Source organism: Poecilia mexicana, unplaced genomic scaffold (assembly GCF_051168715.1).
Source record: "Poecilia mexicana isolate PSO_F unplaced genomic scaffold, ASM5116871v1 scaffold_19, whole genome shotgun sequence".
Taxonomy (NCBI): Eukaryota; Metazoa; Chordata; class Actinopteri; order Cyprinodontiformes; family Poeciliidae; genus Poecilia; species Poecilia mexicana.
In genome coordinates, this window is record NW_028263388.1 from 3,908,083 (window position 1) to 3,925,138 (window position 17,056).

Below are 17,056 nucleotides of genomic sequence, written 5' to 3' on the forward strand. Positions count from 1 at the left end.
ACTGTGATATTTAATTTGATTTTAGTGTCTATGCAAAATGTCTTTCTTAGCCTGAGTCTCCCATTCTCTCCTGAGAATGTCAATGTTACGGAGCCCCGTACAATGTAAAAGTACTTAGATTTTTTTTCTAACATCTTTTTATGCTCTTATTGCTATTTTATTCAATCTCAGTTTTTAAAAGATGATTTTGTACAGGCTACATGTAATGCGATTTGCTCTGAACACAAAAGTTTTCGGAAAATATAATTTCATCGTAGTTGTGCTGAAATGTTCGTGTTTGTAGTGCTTGCTAGATTGTCACTGTAGTGCAAAAGGCACAATAAGGTCAGAGTTAAGAACATGCGTCGGATATTTCCGAAACACGTTCTTCACGGATATGTGTCGGATGGACCTATCACAGACGTCGTTTCATGGCAGGTACCCGGATGTAGCCGTGGGGCAATTAGCTACGTCATTGTTCACCGGCGGACACCCGCTGGAAATAAGAAATGGATTTAAAACCGCTATTAAGGTGTTCATAACAGACTCCAGGTGAGTGCTGATTTGTTTTTACGGTCTAATGTTAGAATTGGTGAGTAACAGAGGCACATTAGTTGACCCAAACCGCTGGAATTCGCTGTAGTAGCCTAACACCGGTTCTCTATGTCATGTCGGAGAGCAACGCAGTAAACGCACACAGCCACCGGTGTGGAGCCCATTCTTCAATAATCCTACTAGACAACCTGTTTGTAATCTTCACACGGATGAAACTTGATACAATTTAAAACCATGCCCGCCAAGGTCTCTTTAACATGCTACTTTTTGCCACGGGACTCATCACCGTGTCAGCTAGCATCAACTAAGACAGCTAGCTAGCTTGCTCCGTTAGCCCCATTAGCCGGATTGTGCCGCTGCTATCGTTTCTATCCTTCTCCTTTATAATGACTGGTTTGGTATCAGATTATTCATCACAACTCAGTCTTTTTTCAATGTTCGCAAAAAAAAAAAATTTTACACACTTCTCTGGACCCCTCCTCTTACGTGAGCTGAGCTTTACTGCGTGTTCTCTTTCGGTTTTAAAGACGCTGCGTGTTAAAGGCCTTGCTACCGTCTGTTAGCCAATGTAAGTCTGTCTGTTGGAGCAGGTGGGAGGGAACAGCTGCAGTTTAACGTGCTATGCTTCTAACAAGGAAATGTTCCCGTCTGGGTTGTGCAACTTCCAGGGGTAGTTGGGAAACAAGTTTCAAATTTAATAAATTTTAACAGGTAATATTTACTTTTTCTTTTTCATACGCCAAATCTTTACATAATTTTTTTTACAGACGCGTAAAACAAATTTAGACTTGCATACAGCTACTTTGCTCATTTTTCAATATTGTGATTGTGAAATAATCATACATAATTTAGTTTTGAAGGGGAAAAATAGCAAGTACTATGTAAGCGGCAAACTGATCAGGTCAATTACAGTGTTTTTTTTCTCCATGATGCCAAATTCAAATCTTGAATTGTCTAAAACATTTTCTTTAATCCAAATTTTGATTCACCATACTGCTGAATATTGCCTTAAGTGAATCAATACAAATTATCACAACAAAAATCTACATTTTATACAATCATACTGATTTAAAAAAAAAATAGCAACACATTTTGTCCCACTACTAAAATGTTGAATTAGAATTATCTTTACATGTAAAGTGATTACATGATGTTGTGATGCACTTATCAGTTGGCCATAGATGAGAATCGTCTATGGGTTGGCAGGTCAAATACTGATAAATCATTTGTTACTTATATTCATTAAATGTATCAAAATTGAGAACTCCTGCTTTGTTTGGGTTAAAATAAACAACAACCATAAGTATTTAATTTGAAGCTTTTTTGTGCTCTTCCAGTCTGTTTCTGGATTTTTATTCAACTGAATTTAAATTATAAGAACAGTATGACTGAAAATGCAGAAATTTTGAAGCTGTAACTTTTTAAAAAGTTTGCCATATTTTTATACCTGTAACTGGCCAAAGCTTAGTCCATCCATCCATTTTCTGCCCACTGATTTCCTTAGTAACAAAGCACAAAATGTCAGGAGAGCTGCCACGTCTTCTCCAAATTCATCTTCAGTACAGAAACACCATATTTGTCTTTAGTAGAGGTGGTTGTTATGGACTTAGTTTTATCACAATATTTTGTGGTATTATTGTGATAACAATATAAGTGACATTAAGATCTTTTTATTGCTGTGTTTTAGGTTAATGTGTGACTGTGACTGCATGGCACAGGAATCATAGCAGCACAAACACAAATACTTTTGAAAACATTCCCACTAGTAATCGGTCTCTTTAGGAAAAGTGATCTGTGTCACTACACTGCACACAGTAACTGCATCTAATCATATTTTCAGATTTATTGAATGAACAGTGTAAAAACAAATAGCATAACTAGTAATCCAAACAGTATGGATGGCTTTGGAGGGCAGGTGGTTAAACAACATTAAGTGGAATTCTCATGACAATAAATTATAATTATTATAAGAAATTAATCCTAATAAATGCCCACTGCTAGCCGTTAGCGCCCGCTGGTAGTTCCAAACCAAAGGAAGTTGTACCAGATGTCTCTTTTCTCCCAAAACAGCTGTAAGCTTAGATGTACAGCTTTATCTTTTTCACAGAAAATGAAGTCCTATTATTGGCCTAATGTCAAATTGTTTTGTTATTGATACCTTTATTCTTGCTGTTACTTCTTTCCAAAAACTACAGATTAAAGCTGCATTCTTGTCATCAGCTTTTAAAGTTGTATGATTCTGTGTCTGTCTCTGTGCAGCTATGAACAATGACCATAGTTGACAGATTGTCAGAAAAATCTGACCACGAGTCAGTTGGATTTAACCGATCCTTCACCAGTGGAGACGTGGGGATGGACGGCAGTTGTTCCAGCAGCTGGGCAGTGGGTCCCAGCATGCCCGGCGACTCTCCCAGGCTCAAGCCTTCAGGAGGCTGCCTGGGTCCGACCCCCGGTGCTGCCGTCTATAACGGCACACCCGCTTCTGTGGACCGCCCCAAGGACCAAGGTACGGGGAAACACCTGAACCTGCACGAGTGACACACACCTCTGTCAGAGCAAACACTGAGTTACCTGATGCATGTGGTCAAACAAGACTAATACACACCAAACCAGCTTTAGCTAATAGTTTGTTTTCCTAGTCTAGTGAAAAATGGTGATTTACAGTGTTGACTTATGCACAAATATACAAGATGCACTTCAGAAATACATATGCTGGTGTTTCTACAAAACAAAGTAAAATTAGTTGTATTATGACTTGTTAATAATTAAAAAGCTGCACTCTGCTAATGGTTTTCTCATGTGTGACACGTTGCTTCATGTGGGCGTTTTGTTCTCCTTCAGCTCTTTCATTCATCCAGTTACATAAGAGCTAGTTTAAAAACAGGAGCACAATCAATCAACTTAAGCCTGTGATGCAGTCGCTGGGTTGAGCTAAAATTAGAAACAAAAGAAACTTTCTGCACTGATTGTGATTGTAGCTCTTGTCATGTTTGCCCAGTGATGAGCAGTGAGGATGGCATAGAGCTGCCTCAGAAGGTCCTGTTTCCTCCAGAGCGGCTCAGCCTGAAGTGGATCCAGGTTCACCGCATTGGTGCCGGCCTGCAGAACATGGGGAACACATGTTTCCTCAACTCAGCCCTGCAGTGCCTCACCTACACTCCACCGCTAGCCAACTTCATGCTGTCAAGGGAGCACTCCAAAACCTGTAGGCTCAGTCTTTTGGTGTTTTTATTGCAACAGACTGACCTAAAAATAATCAGTTATCTCAGTTTTCTTGAGGTTTTTTAATGTAGTTTTATGTATTAATCTTTCTTTTTTAGGTCATGAGCCTGGATTCTGCATGATGTGCACCATGCAAAACCACATCATTCAGGTTTTTGCTAACTCTGGGAATGTCATTAAGCCCATTGGTGTCCTCAATGAGCTTAAAAGTAAGTAGGTGGTGTTGGTGCTAAAACTACTGTCACCTCTTTTCATTTATGGAGGGAAATCTTCTGATTGTGATAGAATTGGCAGACGCGAAAAATACTTATATTTTCAAGCCAAGTTTATTTGTGTAGCACATTTCAGTAAGATGATATAAACATAATACCAATTATGAAACAAGCAACATTGGAACAGTCCTGTATTTAATCACAGCCAGATATTTCCTTGCATTTTGATGATTTTGTTCTGAATGTACTCTTCCGTCCTTCAAAAGGAATTGCAAAGCACTTCCGCTATGGAAGCCAGGAGGATGCTCATGAGTTCCTGCGGTACACAGTGGACGCTATGCAAAAGTCCTGCTTACCTGGAACCAAGTAAGTGTGATTATCCTCGTGGCTAATTACTGCATTTTTTTAAAGGTGGTATTTTTACCCTCCAGAGCACCACATAGTTCTTGTTTAATTAAAGACCACTATCAAGTCTGTGTTTTTGGCCAAAGACACCATTCATAAATTTTCTTCTACTACTAATGGAAAAATCTTGAATGTAATTACAATTGCAGTTGAGGTGCTGAGTTCAGGTGGACACTTGTACATTTTCCAGTCAAAATGAATCTGATCCTCAGACTTGACTGATTTATAAAAAGCAAAATAAGTAGATAAATAGCCACAAAGCTGCTGCATTTGGGTAATTTCTTTTTATACTACAAGGAAACTTTAAACTTAGGACACTTTATTAGTGGTTTAAGTTACTCATCAATAAACCACAAACCTTTTGATTTAGTAAAAATAAATACTTCTGTGCTCCTTAGTTTTGGTAAGAGGCTAAAATAGGTATTTAGTCTCTAACCTGTTCAAGTTAAGATGTGAAAAATTAAAGACTTAAAAAACAGTTGTTTTTTTTTTATTTAGTCGTTTGGACAGAAATACTCTAAACTTTAAATTTTTATCTGAGAGCAATACTTCGTGTGCAGTTGATACAAGTTTGTTTCATGGGTATTCAGTGTTTTCCAATAACGTAAGATTGGGTCCTTTAAGGTGTATAACCTTATAACATCTGACAGCACCAGTTATTAAAAAAAAAAAAAAAGGATATGGGCCAACATCAGAATCAGCAGGTCAGGATTTTAAAGATCAGTGACAGAGCATAAAACTGCAATCAGTGCATCCTTAAAAAGAAAATCTATTAAATCAGTTGGCTGTTATTTTAAATTCCACTTTGTGTTCAACAAATTAATATTTAATTATTTTTCTATAGTTACAAATCTTTAGATTTCTGGAATATGATGATCGTATTTTTGGTTACGATCATTCTGTCATTGTTTATTTTGGGTAATTGTATCACATTATATATGATGCACAAAAACATTTGACATTTGTTAATTCTTCAATTTACCTAAACCCAAAATATTTCAAACAACACAAGGTGAAGAACTCTAATGAACTGCCTCTTCACTGTCTGCTGTGCCAAAAGGGTTTTATTGGGTTGTATTTGAAGGATCTCTGCCTGTTAGACATCCAGGAGACGTGCAGCTGTACTTCTGTAGCCACAAGCAAGTACATTTATGACTTACTTATGAAATTACTAATCCCGTTTTCCTGTGTGGCAGATTGGACAGGCAAACGCAGGCCACCACTTTCATCCATCAAGTGTTTGGAGGGTACCTCAGGTCCAGAGGTGAGATATTAATGCTGATTTGTTGTCCTGTTTTTTGATTTGTTTTTGGCAGAAGAATTGTTGAATCTTGTTATCTGGTTAACTTTCTAATGTTTCTTTTTCAGTGAAATGTCTGAACTGCAAATCAGTTTCTGATACATTTGATCCTTTTCTGGACATCACTCTGGAAATTAAGGTAATCTGACCACATTCGTTGAAACCATTGAAAATAAATCCAAAGAATTCATTGTTTCTTAATACTGAACATATACAATGTTTGTTTCTCCTCCTTGTAGACGGCACCCAGTGTCTCCAAAGCTCTGGAGCAATTTGTCAAACCAGAACAGCTGGATGGAGAAAACGCCTACAAGTGCACCAAGTAACTCTTGAAGCCTCTAAGCACAGACCTTCATTTTTTATGTTTCTGTTTATGTATCAATATGTTAATTAAAACAAATTTCTTTTTTTCAGGTGCAAAAAAATGGTTACAGCCTCAAAGAGATTCACAATCCACCGCAGTCCTAATGTGCTCACCCTCTCACTAAAACGATTTGCAAACTTCACTGGAGGAAAAATCACAAAGGTACAGGGCTTCCTGTATATTACGTCACATGCTGCACCGGCCCTTTAAGACCTTCATGTCAGAATAGTATTAAAAAGTATTGGCAGCAGTGGCAGTTGGTAGAGCTGTTGCCTTGCAGCAAGAAGGTTCTGGGTTATATTCCCGGCCACGGTCTTCCTGCATGGAGTTCGCATGTTCTCCCTGTGCATGCGTGGGTTTTCTCCGGGTACTCCGGTTTTCTCCAACAGTCCAAAAACATGACTGTCAGGTTAATTGGCCTCTCCAAATTGCCCCTAGCTGTGAGTGTGTGTGTGCATGGTTGTTTGTCTTGTGTGTCTCTGTGTTGCCCTGCGACAGACTGGCGACCTGTCCAGGGTGACCCCGCCTCCCGCCCGGAACGTTAGCTGGAGATAGGCACTAGCACCCCTCCCGACCCCACTAAGGGACAAGGGTGTAAAGAAAATGGATGGATGGAGTATTGGCGGCACTAACAATAGAGTGCAATAACGAGTCCCTCAAAAAATTATCATGTTTTTCAAATAAAAGTGATAATGAGGATTATAAAAAAAAATGTAAATGTAAATCGAAGCGTACCTGTCCCTTGTGGACGCTCATGGACCAGTGCTTTGTCAAAATACCTGCTGGTTAATGTGCCTTCTATTGCTGTTGGCTACAATATGCATTATTTTCATTAATGTTGTTCCCGATTAGCGAAACAAGGTAAAGTCAACAGTTTTTCTTGTCTTTACTAGGATGTTAAATATCCAGAGTACCTGGAGCTGCGGCCCTTCATGTCCCAGTCTCAAGGAGAGCCCCAGATCTACGGCCTGTACGCTGTGCTGGTCCACTCCGGCTTCAGCTGCCACGCTGGCCATTACTTCTGCTACATTAAGGTGAATCATCTATCAGAACGCTGCTTTGGCCTTGTACACACATCCACATACAGAGAGATGGAACAAAAACGCATCAACCTGAAAATGCATAGTTCAGCTTTGTTTTGTTTGTGCTGAATGTTTAGCTGCTTTCATTATGTTTTAACATTTCATTTCATTTTCTGGAACAGAATCAAAGTGTCCCTCTGTGTTTTGTGACAGGCCAGCAACGGTCAGTGGTACCAGATGAACGACTCGTCTGTCTCTGTGAGTGACATCCGCTCGGTCCTCAACCAACAGGCCTACGTCCTTTTCTACATTAAGTGAGTAAACCATGACTCAGCAAGGGTCCAACGTTACAAACAGGAAATGGACAGAACAGAATATTAATTGTAGGTAAAATGAATTGTGATAAAAAGACTCCAACCCCCTCCGATAGGTTAAGAAACTGGGATGGAAATATTAATATTAACAAACGCTAGGTGGTTTTTTTGTATTAAAATGTGTAGAAACAATTTAAAAATGATCAGATAATGTTGGGATGTTTATTAAGAAATGGCAACAATGATGCTTGTGAGATTTGGTTTCAGTTCATCGCTGCTCAAAGTGTTTGTTTTCTAAAGAAGTGATGTATGACCAGCACTTCCTCTTCATATGTAACACAGTTAATCCCCAATTTATCCACATTCCTGGCAGATTTAAATGGAAAGTTATTTCACCGAATCAATAAGTTTGTAAGTAAGTTAGAAAATGAGGTGGGCATTCCTCCAAAAGATCAGAAGAAAATGTAAAATATCTAATAATTTGATTGTCAAATATAATGTTGGACTGGAAATGAACAGGACAGGACTGGGTGCTGTGATAAGTGCACCTCTAAAAAAATAAATTTACTTCAAATTTTACAATGCAGACTGTAACCTTAAAAATTACTTGTAGTTATTAACATATTATTTCTGAGTTTGTCCTTTCTATTTAAGTGTTAATAAATGTAGATATTAACATAATCTACAAATGATTTACAACAAGATAATAAAATTAGATTTGGGGTTCAGCACATCACTAAGCAGTCAGGTTGAGAGGCACATAAAGAGTTTGTTATAAGTAACCAAACTGGATAATGTGTTAAATTATCTAAGGACTCTGACATTTTTTATTTTGTTTTCTCATTGTTAATGTCATATTAATTATAGTTTAGTAATAATAGATATTTCAGATGCAACTTTAAAAAAAATTTTCAAAAATGATTAATAAATATTTGCTTGCATTTTGTTGTGGTCAGGTCGTGTAATGTGAAGAAAACTGGGGAATTCAGCAATGTGAGCCATAACCCAGGTATGTCTGGTCAGTCGTCTCCCCGGCCGGTGGTAACCCCTCGCATCCACACCGCCGTTCACCACGGCAACACTGGCTTCATCGGCCCCCAACTACCACCACACATGACCAAGGTAGGGCTAACGAGTTCCCTCTGCTGTTTGAGGATGAGTTATTATTAAAGATTCAACCATGTGATCTTCTTTTGTTCTTTGTTTTCCTTGTGCCTCAGAACACTCTCCATGTTAATGGGAATGGATCTCTGAGGGACTATCCCAGCAACTCTAAGGCCAGCAGCAGTGCAGTTGGCAAACCCAGCCACGGCCTGGCTTCTTCCTCAATCTCCCACTCAATCAGCCGACCCACATCCATCCCAGACCAAGAGAAACGACAGAAGCTTTCATTTTTTATTGGACAAGGCAAACAGAACCGAGCATCTTCCTCATCCGCCTACAGCCACCCATCCTCCGCAAGCAGCTCCTCCTCCAGCTCGTTATCTTCCTCGCAGTCTACCTCAGACGTTCACTTTGTTCCGCGTCAGCTAAACCACTTTAACGGCACGCCCAGCAGTAATGGTGACCAACCCACCGGGGGCAACGGGTCGTCTTTACTGGTGCCGTACAGTCAAGAGTCCTCTGAAGAATCCGACCAGGAGAACAGTACCACTCAGGATGCTGGCTGCATATCCAAGTCTCAGACTAAGGGAACTAATGGAACAGGAGATGTGTGTGCCTCTTCTTCTAAAAACACAAACGGTGAAACAGATGTCTGTCATAACAGTAGTGAAGTGAATGGGTCAACCTCTGAATTTACTAAAACAAACCAAAATGGACAATTTAATGGGCACCACAAAGTTAACGGACTTAACACACATGAGAAGGTAAATTATACATGTATGATCTGTAAAATATGCAAAGGATCTATTGCTAATGTAGTGTAATGTCAGTAGTAACAGTGTTATGTGCTCCTCAGGGATCCATCCATAGTCAGGACAGGTCAGCTGTGAATGCTGTTGCCAATGGACTTGGCAGTGACCACAATGAACCCAAGTAAGATTAATGTGTCTGATTCATGTTTAAATTTCAACATATAACCACAAAGTCCCTCGCATAAGATGCCTCATGCACATATAAACATGTTGCAGTCCTAAGGCTCAAAGCATTTTAGGGATGTTTGTAAATAACTATTTTAGTAATCAGTAATCTATCGATTATTCTGCAGATTAAGTCCATAATCAAATGTAAAATTGTCCTGTTCTGTAGTAGCTACTGAAGTCAGTAAAAGAGAGAATGCTAGTAAGTAGTTCCTGTTTTAATAAGAAAACACTTTATCTATTTAATGTTTATTTTAAGCTGCAATAACAAATGAGAAATAAAACCATTCACAAGTTTTGTTTTTTAATAACAAAGCAAACTTAAATGTAAGCATTTAGTAAACAGCCTTTTATAACATAATTAATTTTGTCTCAAGCTTGAAGTATGGGAAAAGCTTTTTTTTATAAATATTTCTAATATAAAATGATTAACTTTCAGCATTCTTTCAAACAAACATCTGAAAAATGTGCTGTGCATATTCATTCAGCATTTATGAGTCGATACTTGGAAGAGCAACCATTTACTACAGTTCCATCTGCATAACTTACGGGGTATTTCTTTACCAGCTTTGCACATTTGACAACATTTTGTTATATTTTTATGACCGTATAGGATTGAGTTTTAATACTGAGATTAAAATACACATGATGGGTCTCTCCTTCTGATCAGGTGACCTCTGATGGGAGGCAAGCTCACTTCATTTTATTTAGACAATATGGGATGGAGTAAATGGGACCAAATACAAACTCAACATGGTTTGTCACAAACTCTCAAAAATATTTATTAATTTGAATGCTCTTGCAAGGTACTGAAATTAATATTGGCATTATGTTTTTTTTTTTTTAATTATTTTTCATCCCCTAAATCTTTGCTACCTAAAAAGCACCAATCGGTTATTATCAGTGTAATTGACAATGTGCCTGATCCATAAACACATCTATTCAGTCTAATTCTATGTTTTGTCCCCTGAGCGACGTCATGCTTTATTATTTGAAATTTAAATTCAAAAATACTTTATTGAGCCCTCAGGGAAATGAAATAACTACAAATTACCCACAACAAGAAACTCTTGTCCAAAACAAAAAAAAACACTATCTACTGATACTAAACCTTAGATATCTGTATTGGTAACGGAAGTGAAAAAAGTCCATCGGTACATCCCTACTACAGATACTCTATGAACCATGAAGCTTATCTGAACCAGTTCTGTTCTTTGTGTTCCCAGCAAAGAGCTCGTTGACCCGGCCTCATCGCAGACCTGTTCAGCTCATAGCGCTCCTCCTGCTGCTAATGAAAGAGAGCCCCTCTCTGCTGCTGTTGACGAAAGGGCTACAATGCTGCCTGAACCTCTTCCTCCTCCTCACCACACCTCATCCTCTGCTGTTGGCTCCTCATCTTCAGCTACTACTTCCAAGACGCACACTGTTGCACCCAGAGAACTGTCAGCCTTCCCCTCAGAGCCAGTCTGCTGTCAAAGTGCTAATGGGATCTCTGCAGCTGCTCAGAATATTAGCAAAACCGAGGAAGAAGTTAAGGATTCCTCACAGACCAATGGTCCATCAGCACGGCAGGACGGTGGTACGGAGAACAAGGAGCAGAGCCAGTCCAAGCCCAGTTCTAGAGGCCATGAAAGGCAGTCCTCCCATGACAGGGACAGAGACAGATTCTACTCTGACTATAGCAAAGATAGAGACAGACACTACAGGGACAGAAGTCCACCACGAGAAAGTTACAGCGATCGCCATCGGTATAGGCGAGACTACCGGGATCACCATCGCTCCTACAGAGATCGATTTCCTCCCGAACGGAGCTACTGGGACTTTGACCGCCGCAAGGAACGACTCGGCTCGCACTCCTGGGAGCACGATCGCGACCGGCGCTCGTACCATTCCAGCCATAGCTACCACAGGTATGATGGGAACCATGAGAGGAGGGGATACCCACACCCTCAAGAGTCTCACAGCTACTGGCGGTCGCAAAAGGACGGTCGGGAATACTGGGCAATGAAGGACAAAAGGAATGGGTGGGATAGGGAAGAAAGGAGTTCCTCCCCAGCTGCTACTGCTCTAGAAACAAATAAGCCCAAGGTTTCCCCCCCCTGGGACCGCCTCTGTAATTTTAACTCGACTCTTAAGAGGGAGGAGCCGAGTGATAAGAGGCCAGCTGCTCATCTAAGAAAGGAGAGAGAGGACAGCTCAGAGGGCCGCCGCTCCAAAAAACACAAAAAAAGCAAGAAGAAGAAGAAGTCAAAAGATAAAGACAGGCATCACGAGAGCAGGTAAGACCTGCATGAATAAAGGTTTGTTCCCCCAGCATGGTGCTGCCTAATGTTAGGACTCAAATGTCTTATATTTGAAATGTTTAGATGGCTCAGTGTAGCTGAGTCGATGAGATCTAGGACATGGTAGGACTCTCAGCCTTTTAGGTCAGGCTGTTGTAGACTTGTTCTGTAGAGTGGATCAGAATAGATCAACCCTACAACAAGATCCCCGACAACACAGAAAGGTAAAACTTTCACAACTTCCACACTTCACAATATTCACCTATAAAATCACAGTTACATTTTCCAGTCATCATGCAGCCCCAGTAAAATGTGAAGCACCACTGCAAATGTATGAACAAGTCAAAAGAGAGGAAATGGAGATTAAAGGTTAACATCCACCAATTTCTGAGAGTTTTTTTTTTGGCAAAGCATACTAGTTCAAGTCATGAAGAAACCAATCCATCCTTTAAATAGCAATTTCAGAGGTTTAAAAATTGTAAACATAATGTTTGAATTCAGTTTGTTTACAGAGTAAATTTGAGCTGTTTAAAGGTAAACTCATAGCTGATCAACATACCGTACTTTATTGGCTAAACACACGCTTTTGTTTTGGATTCACCCAATAAGTTGCAAGTCTAAAGTAAACACATGGCTCATGAACATCTCCAACACATCAGTCATCCCACTTGAAAACTGGACTTTATGTCGCTAGCACTTATCAGTCATCAACTCACAGGTGGAAGTGAAAGCGTTGTGCAACATAAATAATCACACGGTTGGAACATGGTGCACTAAATAGTAAAACATAATGTAACGAAGCTTCGAGGTAGATAATTTGCCCCAAGGAATTTTAATAATCGAGTTCTCAAATCATTCAAGGAATCGTTAGTCATAGTTTGACAGCACTGGAAAGATTAGAATCTACACATTCAGAATCTGTAAATAACTCAAAATGCTCCGAGTAGACTTGTTCATGTTATGTTTAATGTGTATTCCTTTATATGTATATTGAAATTCTAGAAAAATTCTACTTTTAGTAGTAATAATTAATTGTAGAAATGATTAAACATTTGTGTCGTTTGGCTTTCTATTGTAACAGAGTCAGCTTTTATTTCCTGACTTTGTATATGGGCCTTATTTAAACTGCATTACCTTATTAAGAGTGATAGGTGGCGCTCCTTTTGTTTCCATACTGACAGCTCATGGATTTTGTGAGCAGGAATAGTTCTAGTATGGCAGATTTTTTTTTCTTGCAAGCATTAAAGGAGTAGTTAGATTTTTCCAGCCGAGCAGTTGTGTACAGTAACATTTTTCTTTCCTCCATAAGGCCGGGGAGAAAAAATGATTCTATTTTTGGAAGGGGGTCATACAAAATGACTGACTCTTGAATTGTCAGATGGATTATTCTGTTTGTTTTTGTTTTTTGTTTTCTCTCTCTCTACTTGAAGCTCTGACCCGGATTCAGACAGAGCCACCGAGAGCAGGAAGAAGAAAAAGAAGAAGCGGCGGCACAGGGACAGCGACTCTGACTCTGGACAAGGCCACGCCAACAGAAGCAGCAAAGAAAGGGAGAACCGGAAGCGCCATCACTCTGACACCAAGGACTCGAGGTACGACAAAGACTTTTTACCGGAGAAACGTCAGCGCACAGACTGCAGCGATGGCAGCAGGGACCAGCCACTCCCACCTCACCACAGCGCCCTCTCAAACCATTCAGCTCACCAACATCTCAACGGTCACACAGGTACTGCCACAGTCACAGCTGATCACTGAAGTTAAACATGCTATGTGTCACAATTAGACCTGAGAGGTTATCCTGTTTCTCAGGAAATGGTCGAACGTACGGTGACTTCCATGGATGCTCCAGTGGCCTCAAGCAGTGACTGTGAGTACCGACCTGCTGTAATGATTCCACCTGGAGCTCAGCTCAGACGGTCAGTCAAAGTAACGACACCGTGTTTGTTTCTCCTTGCAGACCCCTCACCCACCCGCAACATTTGACAACAGCAGAAGAATGATATCACAAAACTATTTGAAGTGGTGCTTCTTCACTGGGAATAAATCCGTTTTTTTTTTTGTTTTTTTTTTACAGTACTATTGTTTTAAATGTGCAAAAGTACAAATTTTAACAGTGTTCCTTTATCTACGATTATTCTCCTACGGTTAAAAAAAATACAGAATCACCTGTTAAACATTTAGGACTAAAAGATGATGATAATATATAGTTATTTGAGTACAAACCAAGCCTGGAGCTTAAACATCTCAGTTGCTGCTCAGCGGAACTCAGGACTCAAACCCTTTGGAACAGAAATCACTTATCCACATACTTCAAGAAAGAATGAAACAAAAGGGAGAATGTGTTGTGTAAAAAGACTGAGTCGCTTCATGTTGTTTAGGTGTTGAAGATGTCACCATATCTGCACAGCTGCAATGTTTTTACTTCTCACCTGTTGTTTTGTTGTTGAATCCACGCTGTGGTCAAACTACCAGAGGGGGGCGTGTTTCTGAATGAGGCGAATGAATGCAGTGGTGTGAACATGGGTTTGTTGAGCGATACCTCCATGTTAACCCTGGACAGACTTGAGGACATTTATCTGCTTTATTTGTTTGTTTTTTTTGTTTTGTTTTGTTTTTTTTTGCAACAATGTCCATTTCCTCTCTTGATGCCCAAGACTCCCTTTTTAAACCGTTTGAGTTTTCTCTTTCTAAATTGCATTTCTTTCTTCTGTTTTCTTTTAAGGTGTTCAGAAAGAAAAGCATTTTATTTTTTTTCTTTCACGACTGTGGACCATTTGTGTTTAGTTTAAAAAAAAAAAGATAAAAATACAGTTTGTGTCTTCTAGCATCATGAAATATACTGTGAAGTTGAGTTTGAACTGTACTATCAGTTATTTTTATAAGTAAAAAGCCTGTATCAGGATCCCCTTGCTTTGTCTGTAGAAGGATTTGTGTTGATTTTTGACCATATTCTCTGGACATGAGTCACTAGTGGATATGGTTAGATTTTGGGGGTGGGATTGTGAGGGTGGGGTATGGGGGAGGGTATTTCTTTCTTTGTTTTTCAACTTTAGGAAGAAGTTGAGGAAACTGCTGTTATACCTTTTTATTTTAGCATGTCTGAATTTATACATTGTGTAAGGTAAAAGCCTTAAATACATTTGTTAATGTCAGAAATTGTAATTTCTGTCTTTGGACTTTGTTTACAAGCTGTGTTGAATGACAAGCGTTGATTGATATGTTGGATTTATTTACCTTTTGTATTATAGAGAATTGATTGATTGTACTGAAGCCTTCTTGTTGAACAAACATATTTTCTCGTTCCATTTAAATGTAGACGGTAAACTTTCCACACGTCCACTTTATTCAGGTTTGGTCAAATAACACACACGCTGTCTATCTCCCCCTGGTCAGTATTATAGCTCGTCACACATGTATTATTTCCATATATGAAACAACCAAAGACTGGTTATGTTTGATGAGTCAAACTTTTTCACTGAATTCACATGCACACAAAAGCTGTATGAGCATGTCCAATTTTTTTTATTAAATTGTAGATCTTTGCGCCATTTCCCCAACAAACCAATAACCGAGTTAATGTAACCTCTGCACCAGTTAGGTTTTGGCAGTTGTTTTTTTTTTTTTGTCTCTGCTCAGTAAAAACGGTGTAACTAGGCTTACGCTCTACCAAGAGCACCATACAGACCCTTTATTCTAACACATTAAGCTAAAATATTGAACGGGTAATGGCTTAAAGCCATGATTAATACTACATGACCATAATGATAACAAAACTGTACATTATATTGCATACACACTAAATGTAAGTGGGGGGGAGGGGCTGCCTCTTTTGTGAAACAAAGACAATAAAACAAATGAACTTCGATTGCAAATATGGATCTTCAATACAAAGTAACTATATATATATATATATATATATATATATAAAAAACTCACTGCAGTTTATATGCGTTCATATCACAACTGACATATCTAAACACTTTACAGGACATTCTTTTATAATCCCCAGTCCATTCAAGTGGAGTTTCTGTAAATCATTCCAGTGCAGTCTGTTCAGTCCAGCTGGAATGGAATCCAGTCAAATTCAGTTCATGATAAACCTGTTGTACAGTCAAAGGCTTGGAGAGGAAACTCAGCTCACTGCATTGAGGTTTTAGGAGGTCAGAGGTAGACCAGCTGTTCCCTGGACTGAGCTGAAACAAAAGAATAATTGATGGCAACAAAAATGCATTCATGCAGAATAGTGGTGGCCTAAACCCGTAGCCACACAACTGTAGGGCTAGTTCAGGATACCTGGAGCCACACCGAGCACGAGCTGCATCAAAAAACCTTTCCCAGTCTCAAAAGTAGACGGGGGTTTGCCTCATGGACAGGAAGTGGAAAAACCCATTCTACTTTTTTAAAACCATGAACCATCTGTAAACCTACATCCTGAGAGTACTAGTGCTCTGTTAGGATCATATGAAACATTCAGTTCTTTAATATAAGACAGAGTGTAGCTGGTCTGATTTTTTTTTTAGATTAAGAAATTTAACAGTGCAGAAGAAGAAACAATCAAATTAGAGATATATGTCATAGATATCTGTTTTTATTCCAGTCGGTCAGTCAAGAATATGGAATATCTTCTGAAGTTGGATTAAAAAGACATCCATGCCAAAGATACCACAAGGCACAAGAGGCCAAAATATTATCTAGAGTAAGTGTTTGATTAGGCTATTCATGTTTTTACTCTTACCCTGATCGCTCTGCCACATTTGGTATTGATAAATGTTCATGTTCATTCTGAAACCAGAGAGAGAAACCTCCAGAACGGGCCTCTGCAGCTGCAATGTTTCAGGTGGAACCAGAAGGCTTTTCCTGATCTGTCCCTGTCTCCCGAGCCAAGCTGAGTGACGGTACAGTGGAAGCTGCGTGAGCAGTGAGGCAGTTTTATCAGGAGGCTGAAACTCTGGACTCGGTGACGGAGTCTCTGCGACTCTCAACCTGGAGGCTGTGATGGTGAAGCTGGATCTGAAACGTTCAATTCCTCATCATGTTTGTCTTTCCTTACTCGGATCAGATGATGTACATTAGGGACAGAGCAAATGAATAAATATTTACATGTACATGTCACATTTTAGCCTTTGACTAATTTTTAGTTGTCCAAAAATAGTTTATGTGGGATGTGGTTCAGATGAATCTGGTCTAAACACATCTGTTATTTCTCAGACTGTGATATAGGAGCTTCAAACCTCAATAAATACCATCTATAGTGAACTTAAAAATTCGGTAACACTTTATTTGAAGGGGGTTGAATAAGACTGTCATGACACTGTCATAA

General features: G+C 39.3%; 1 protein-coding gene across 1 annotated transcript; it reads left to right on the plus strand.

The window, feature by feature from the left end:
* Positions 1-146: 146 nt before the first annotated feature.
* usp42 (ubiquitin specific peptidase 42) lies at positions 147-15,608 on the plus strand. The gene is made up of 18 exons (XM_014966874.2): positions 147-531; positions 2,794-3,040; positions 3,533-3,739; positions 3,855-3,965; positions 4,235-4,334; positions 5,570-5,637; positions 5,742-5,812; positions 5,913-5,995; positions 6,088-6,199; positions 6,931-7,071; positions 7,273-7,373; positions 8,330-8,495; positions 8,594-9,241; positions 9,334-9,410; positions 10,681-11,733; positions 13,167-13,462; positions 13,546-13,603; positions 13,694-15,608. Exons 2-17 carry the CDS (start codon positions 2,803-2,805, stop codon positions 13,599-13,601), a joined length of 3,528 nt encoding a protein of 1,175 aa, XP_014822360.2. The 5' UTR covers positions 147-531; positions 2,794-2,802; the 3' UTR covers positions 13,602-13,603; positions 13,694-15,608.
* The last annotated feature ends 1,448 nt before the right edge of the window (positions 15,609-17,056 follow it).